The sequence below is a fragment of the Cebus imitator genome, unplaced genomic scaffold (genome assembly GCF_001604975.1).
Source record: "Cebus imitator isolate Cc_AM_T3 unplaced genomic scaffold, Cebus_imitator-1.0 Scaffold339, whole genome shotgun sequence".
In the NCBI taxonomy this organism is placed as follows: domain Eukaryota; kingdom Metazoa; phylum Chordata; class Mammalia; order Primates; family Cebidae; genus Cebus; species Cebus imitator.
This window is the reverse complement of record NW_016107654.1, coordinates 618225-625532: the sequence shown is the minus strand read 5'-3', so window position 1 is coordinate 625532 and position 7308 is coordinate 618225. Positions and strand designations below refer to the sequence as shown.

At 58.7% G+C, this 7308-nt stretch overlaps 1 protein-coding gene across 3 annotated transcripts in view; it reads left to right on the top strand.

Moving 5' to 3' along the window:
* ARRDC1 (arrestin domain containing 1) overlaps nt 1-6029 on the top strand; it is a 9513-nt gene extending 3484 nt beyond the window's left edge. Inside the window, exons 2-8 of one of the 3 annotated variants that reach the window (XM_017505602.2) lie at nt 3559-3669; nt 4132-4182; nt 4287-4441; nt 4699-4881; nt 4966-5142; nt 5233-5668; nt 5741-6029. In XM_017505602.2, the coding sequence (XP_017361091.1) occupies nt 3559-3669; nt 4132-4182; nt 4287-4441; nt 4699-4881; nt 4966-5142; nt 5233-5668; nt 5741-5805 (1178 nt within the window). In that variant the 3' untranslated portion in view covers nt 5806-6029. The remainder of the gene's footprint in view (nt 1-3558; nt 3670-4131; nt 4183-4286; nt 4442-4698; nt 4882-4965; nt 5143-5232; nt 5669-5740) is intronic. The other 2 variants (XM_037730301.1, XM_017505603.2) reach the window with 2 other exon arrangements.
* The last annotated feature ends 1279 nt before the right edge of the window (nt 6030-7308 follow it).

Sequence of the window (7308 nt, the reverse complement as noted above, 5' to 3'; positions counted from 1 at the left end):
AAAAAAAAAAAAAAAAAAACATGGCCACTGCCACTGGCCTGGCCAGTGAGAATGGGCTTCCTGGGGAATTCACCCAGCCTGAGCTGAAGCACCTGCTGAGAGGTGAGGGTGCAGCTCCAGGTGTTTTGGCAAGGAAGCAGCTGGCAGCTGTGTGGGAGTCCCATGCCTCCCGTGTTCTTACTGAGGAGAGCACGGGCAGCTCAGGACAGGTTTCACTTTGGACAGTGGTTGGAGGCTGCTCACTCTGGCAGAGCCATCTGAAAGAGCCTTGGGGTATGTGCAAAACGGGGCTCTCTGCATGGGTGTTGGGAAGATTGCAGAGCCTGGCCATGTAGGGTGACCCAAGGGTCAGTTGGATACTGTTTGTTTTTGTGAAGTCAGGTGTCAGGCGATGGTTTTAGCAATGCCTTGCTAGTATGAGCAGTGGTGTGTGACGCTCCCGGTTAAACAGCATGAGATTCTAAGCGGAATTCTGGGTCTCCTGGCATGCGCAAGGAAAATCACAGTAGAGCTGTCCCACTCTTTGCTAGGACCCATACCTGTTTGCAGTTTGACTGGTTTAAGGGGTGTTTGTTTTCTGCCTTCTCTCCAATGTGTGGAGACATTTATTTATTTATTTTAAGACGGAGTTTCGCTCTTACTGCCCAGGCTGGAGTGCAATCTCCACTTCCCAGGTTCAAGCGATTCTCCAGCATTAGCCTCCTGAGTAGCTGGGATTACAGGCACCCGAACACCCCCGCCCTCTCCGGGCCAACACACACACCATGCCTGGCTAATTTTTGTATTTTTAGTTGAGATGGGGTTTCACCATGTCAGCCAGGCTGGTCTTGAACTCCTGACCTCAGGTCATCCACCCGCCTTGGCCTTGCAAATTGCTGGGATTATAGGCGTGAGCCACTGTGCCTGGTGAGACATTTATTTGAGATGAGGTCTCACTCTGTCACCCAGACTGGAATGCAGTGGTGCAATCTTGGCTCACTGCAACTTCTGCCTCCGGGGCTCAAGTGATGGATCCTCCTACCTCAGCCTCCTGAGTAGCTGGACCACAGGCACATGACACCACACCTAGCTAATCTTTTGTAGTTTTGGTAGAGATGAGGTTTCCCCATGTACCTAGGCTGCTCTCACACTCCTGGCCTCAAGCAATCCACCTGCCTTGGCCACCCAAAGTGTTGGGATTACAGGCGCGAGCCACTATGCCCAGCTGTGTTGAGACATTTAACATGTGTCAATCTGATGGTTTGAAATGGTAGATCATTTGGGTTTTCCCTAATTTCTAGTGAGGTTGGACATCTGTTCCAGTTATCCACTGCTCCGTAAAAGTAGCGGTCACCCCAAGTCACACAGCACTCCTAAACAGTCAACACACCATTTTATTACCGCTCATAGCATTGTGGGTTAGGAATCTGGACAGTGGGGGCAGGGTGAAACTTCAGCTCTGTGCCACCAACTGGGATCTCTTGAGGGCGCTTGGCTGGCATACGGGTTGGTCTGGGGACCACTGCCCCCTTTCCACCACCCTCTGTGGATCCCAGCTTTTTATTTTTTTGAGATGAAGTCTTGCTTTGTCACCCAGGCTAAAGTGCAGTTGTGTGTTCTTGGCTCATTGCAGCCGCTGCCTCCCAAGTTCAAGAGATTCTAATGACCCAGCTTTCCAAGTAGCTGGGATTACAGGCGTGCGCCACCATGCCCAGCTGATTTTTGTAATTTTAGTACAGACGAGGTTTCACGCCATGTTGGCCAGGGCGGTCTCGAACTCCTGACCTCAAATGATCCACCGCGCCTGGCCGGCCTCAGCATGTGCAGGATTTGAGGGGATGTGCAGTTCTTTCGGGAGTGTGAAATGTGCGCAGCATTTCCAGTCCCCCGGGCGTCCTCTGTGCCTGCTCACGCCTGTGTGCTGCTCCTGGGCGGGCTGCTGCTCCCAATTTCCAGCATGGGAAGTTTGGGGTCTGACCCTAGGAGGGCCTGGCTAATGGCATGGATTCAAAATCAGGGCTGAGCCGGGTACGGTGACTCACACATGTACTTTCAGCAGTTTGGGAGGCTGAGGCAGGTGGATCACCTGAGGTCAGGAGTTTGAGACCAGCCTGGCCAACAGGCAAAACCCTGTCTTAAAAAAACAAAAACAAACCAAAAAAATAGCCAGGTGTAGTGGCATGTGCCTGTAGTCCCAGCTACTTGGGGGGCTGAGGTGGGTGGATCGCTTGAGCCCAGGAGGTCGAGGCTACAGTGAGCCAAGATCATGCCACTGCACACTAGTCTGGGCATCGGGAGTGAGACCCTGTCTTAAAAAAAAAAAAAAAATCTAGGTTGGGTGGCGAGGCTGGGCTGGAATGGGGGTTGAGGCCAGGCTCTGGGGGTAGAGGGAGTAGAGGGCATGCAGCAGGAAGCAAGGGCCACCCTCAGGGATGGGGGACTGGGCCTGGCAGCTGCCAACAGGGAGGGCAAGATGCATATGGAGAGCCACGTGGGGCTGTGCCTGAGCCAAGGGCTGTGAGAGGAAGTCTGTTGCTCTGGGTGGCAGGCAGAAGGCATGGGCCACAGGTAAGGAAGGTATGGCTGACCCCAGGTGCTCCAGGCACTGGTGCTCCTCCCTGTCTGCTCCCTCAGCAGGTGTCAGAGTCTGAGTCACTTCCCCTCGTGTGACTCCCACAAGGACCATGTAGGGAGGTGGCCGTCTTTGGCCCTGATTCAACTCTGTGGGGAGAGGAGGGGCTGGAGCTGCAGGTGAACTGGCGTGGGCTCCCCTGAGTCCCTGCCCACCTGGGTCTTGTGCTGTGTGTGCTTCTGCTGTCTGTCCTCCCTGGTGACCAGTTTCTGCTGGACCTGCTTGTCCAGCCATGATCTTCTGACCACGATGGTTCTGGACACACATCTGTTGGGCTGAGGAATTTTTCCTGCCTCAAGCAGTTCCTGGTTTGGGCACTCCCACAGGGGAAGCCAGAGAGGACTAAGCCATCTCCTGATGCAGAAAGTCAGCCCCGCTGGGCAGTGCTGGCCCATGAAGTAGGGGCCCCACCCAATGGTGTGTGGACTGTGGAACACTGTGTCTGCCCAGGCGGGTCTGGCCACATTCCTGCAGCATGATGGCTGGCAGTTAGCTCCCTGGACGTGGAGGTGTGCTTCCCTGCCTGACTGACTCGTCCGCGAGGCAGCAAGATGCGTCCCTTGACATGTCCCGAGCATCCCCTGCAGGCAGCTGGGCTCACAGGTCTGGCTGGGAGCCAAGGTTATCAGTTTTGGGGTGACACAGGTGTCATCTGGATGAGTGTTGGGGCCCTCCTGCTCTGGACTGCAGGGCAGACATCATTTTGTGCTGGTCAGCCCCCTCGCCAGCTTAGCTCCCTTGGAGACCCCCAAGACTTATGGCAGGAGGTGTCTTCTGAAGAGGCACAGGCCGCTGCTTGCTCATTGGCCTTCCCAGGACCCTGCCCAGGTGGGGCTGCTTGGCCCCAGGTGCACCTGACCCTGTCCCTGTTCTAATTCCTGTGCTGGCAGCAAGCAGGGGACTGGGCCATCGGCTGGTTGGGGCTCTCACAGACGTCCTCTTTGCAGCCATCCGGGTCACCTGCACAGGCTCCTGCGGGGTCTCCAACAAGGCCAATGATGCAGCCTGGGTGGTGGAGGAGAGTTACTTCAACAGTTCCCTGTCACTGGCGGACAAGGGTAAGTGGGAGCCAGTCCTCAGGCTGGTCCCAAGCGGTGACCCCCGGGACAGCCCTTGCTTGGAGTATGGCCTGTGTTCCCGCCCCGCCCCTTACTAATCTGCCTCTTGGATCCTGCAGTGGCCCATCTTCCCCCAGGGGTGTGGTCCCTGATGGCTTTCTCATGGGCTGGGTGGTGAAGGGCCACCTTCTCTTTGTGCTGGATTTGGGTGTGCTCTGACCCCTGGCACAGCGGTTTCACCCTTGCCTCATCCCCAAAGCAAGAGAGTTCCTGTTGAAGAGAAACTCTTATCCTCAGTCTTCACCCAGGCCACAGCCCTGTGCTGCTGTGGACAGGGAGACCCAGCAGCCAGCTGCAGTGAGCTGGTCAGATGCAGTGCCCAGTCCTATCCTGGCCCTGTGGTCACCTCAGGCCTCTTGAGGTCTGTCCCCACCGCCCCCCACCTCCCTCCTGTCTCTGCAGGGAGCCTGCCCGCTGGAGAGCACAGCTTCCCCTTCCAGTTCCTGCTTCCTGGTGAGAGCCCAGCCTAGACAGGCCTGGTGATGACCAACTGGTCCTGGGAGGTGGGCTCTGCAGGGTGGGGGGCAGCCAGGTGCCAGTGCCTGCTCTCTCCCCAGCCACAGCACCCACATCCTTTGAGGGTCCTTTTGGGAAGATCGTGCACCAGGTGAGGGCCGCCATCCACACGCCACGGTTTTCCAAGGATCACAAGTGCAGCCTCGTGTTCTATATCTTGAGCCCCCTGAATCTGAACAGCATCCCAGACATTGAGGTGAGGATGGCACAGTGGCCTCCTTGGTGGTCCCCACCCTCATGGGGGCTGGGGAGGAGCCAGGCAGGCACTGCTTTATCCCCGTGTCCTGTCCCCAGCTCAGGTGAGGGGGCCCAGGGTCTGGAGACAGTGGTCTCTCTGCCCTCAGCTGACATCGTCCAGGGGCAGGGCATGGCAGGGCTGAGGGGCTTGTCCCGATGCCACAGGGACCCAGTCTGCCCGCACCTGCTAAGCCCCTGCCCGACCTTCCCCCCAAGCAACCCAATGTGGCCTCTGCCACCAAGAAGTTCTCCTACAAGCTGGTGAAGACGGGCAGCGTGGTCCTCACAGCCAGCACTGACCTCCGCGGCTATGTGGTGGGGCAGGCGCTGCGGCTGCACGCCGACATTGAGAACCAGTCGGGCAAGGACACCAGCCCTGTGGTGGCCAGTCTGCTGCAGGTCAGAGCCCCTGGCAGTTGCCTGGACTGGCCTCCTGGGGTGGGCTGGTGGCCTGCCCGGGCTCACAGGCTGGTCCTTCCCCAGAAAGTGTCCTATAAGGCCAAGCGCTGGATCCATGACGTGCGGACCATTGCTGAGGTGGAGGGTGCGGGCGTCAAGGCCTGGCGGCGGGCACAGTGGCACGAGCAGATCCTGGTGCCCGCCTTGCCCCAGTCGGCCCTGCCAGGCTGCAGCCTCATCCACATTGACTACTACCTACAGGTTTGGTGCTGCTGGGGGCTGGGTGGCCTGAGGCCTGAGGCCTGGTGGCCTTGGCCGTAGCCCTTCATGCCCCACCTCAATCTTGTCCAGGTCTCTCTGAAGGTGCCGGAAGCTACAGTGACCCTCCCGGTCTTCATTGGCAATATTGCTGTGAACCATGCCCCACTGAGCCCCGGGTCAGGCCCGGGGCTGCCTCCCGGGGTCCCAGCCCTGGTGGTGCCTTCTGCACCACCCCAGGAGGAGGCGGAGGCTGCGGTTGGTGGCCCCCACTTCTTGGACCCAGTCTCCCTTTCCACCAAGAGCCACTCGCAGCAGCAGCCCCCGATGGGCACCTTGGGTTCTGTGCCTGGCGCCCCTGAGCCCGATCCTCAGGATGGCAGCCCTGCCCCACACCCGCTGCACCCTCTCTTGTGCATTTCAACAGGTGCCACTGTCCCCTACTTTGCTGAGGGCTCCGGGGGGCCAGTGCCCACCACTAGCACCTTGATTCTTCCTCCGGAGTACAGCTCATGGGGCTACCCCTATGGTGAGTTGAGAGCCAGGGCTGGCAGGGAGGGGACGCCAGGGGCCCCATGCAGACCCTGCTTTCTCCCTGCAGAGGCCCCACCATCCTATGAGCAGAGCTGCGGTGGCGTGGACCCCAGCCTGACCCCTGAGAGCTGACCCTGTGCTGCCTTCTCCCGGCAGGCCTGGCCTCTGCCCTGGGACTGGGGCACCCAGGGCCTCGTGCCTTCTCTCCTGGCCTGGCCTGGCCCACTCAGGACCAGCCCAGCCTCTGCCAGCTCCCCTGGCGTCCACCCTCTTCTCCCTGGGGCTGGGGTGGGGGTGGCAGGGAGCTGGGACCTGGAGAGATGACTTCTGTAAATAAAAAACACTTCATTTGTAGAGCTGGGCCTCGCCGGCCTTGCCTTGGGTGTCCTCCAGCTTTTGGCGGGGCCTGACCCTAACCCCACCCTCGGCTCCTGCCAGGGTGCACCCCGTTCCTCCGGCACCCCCCACTACCCTGGGGTCGTGTTCCGGGTGCCATGTGTGGGCCCAGCCCAGGTGGAGCTGTGGGGCTGGTTCCCTTTAACAGAGGACAGGAGCTGGTGCTGGGCTTTCCAGAGCTGCCAAAGAATGCACCCTCCGAGCTCTCGTCAATCGGGGCCTCACGCAGCCTTGGCGTTTGGTTAAAATGTTTGGGCCTCGGCTCCTGTTGCATTTCTGCGCCCACGTTCCCTGGCGGCACGGTGTGGACCTCCTACGCCGAGAAACCTACAGACATGGAGAGGGGCTTGCCCAGGTCCCTTCAAGGGGAGACCCTGCTCTCCCTGCGCCTCGGTCCCTGCTGGCACCACTGCCAGGCCTGGCTCTGAGGGAGGCTGCTTCTCCTGGCCCACATCTCTAAAGCCTGAAAGGCAGGGTTCTGTGGAGCAGCATTTCCCAAAGGGGCATCCTGCAGATGTTCCAACCCCAGGAGAGGAATGTCTGGCCTGCCTGGAGGGCACTTCCAGAAACAGTGGAGGTGGGGGTGGGGTGAAGAAGGACTCTGGGTTCAAATTCCAGTTCTGTAGGGCGAAGGGGTGGCTGTGGCTACGTTGTCAGTCACCAGGCCAGGCACAGTGGCCCCCACCTGTAATCCCAGCACTTTGGGCGGCTCAGGCAGGCAGATCACTTGAGGTCAGGGGTTCCAGATCAGCCTGCCCAATATAGTGAAACTGTCTGTACTAAAAATTAAAACAAAAAACAAAAAACTGGGCATCGTGGCACATGCCTGTAATCCCAGCTACTTGGGAGGCTGAGGTTGGAGAATCGCTTGAACCCGGGAGGCAGAGGTTGCAGTGGGCTGAGATCATGCCACTGTACTCCAGCCTGGGTGACAGGGTGAGACTCTGCCTCAAAAAATAAAAATAGCCGGGTGCGGTGGCTCATGCCTATAATCCCAGCACTTTGGGAGGCCAAGGTGGGCGGATCATGAGGTCAGGAGTTCAAGATCAGCCTGACCAATATGGTGAAACCTCCTCTCTACTAAAAATATGAAAATTAGCCAGGTGTGCTGGCACACTTACAGTCCCAGCTACTGGGGAGGCTGAGGCAGGAGAACTGCTTGAACCGGGGAGGCGGAGGTTGCAGTGAGCCAAGATCGTTCCACTGCACTCCAGCCTGGGCAACAGAGCAAGACATCTT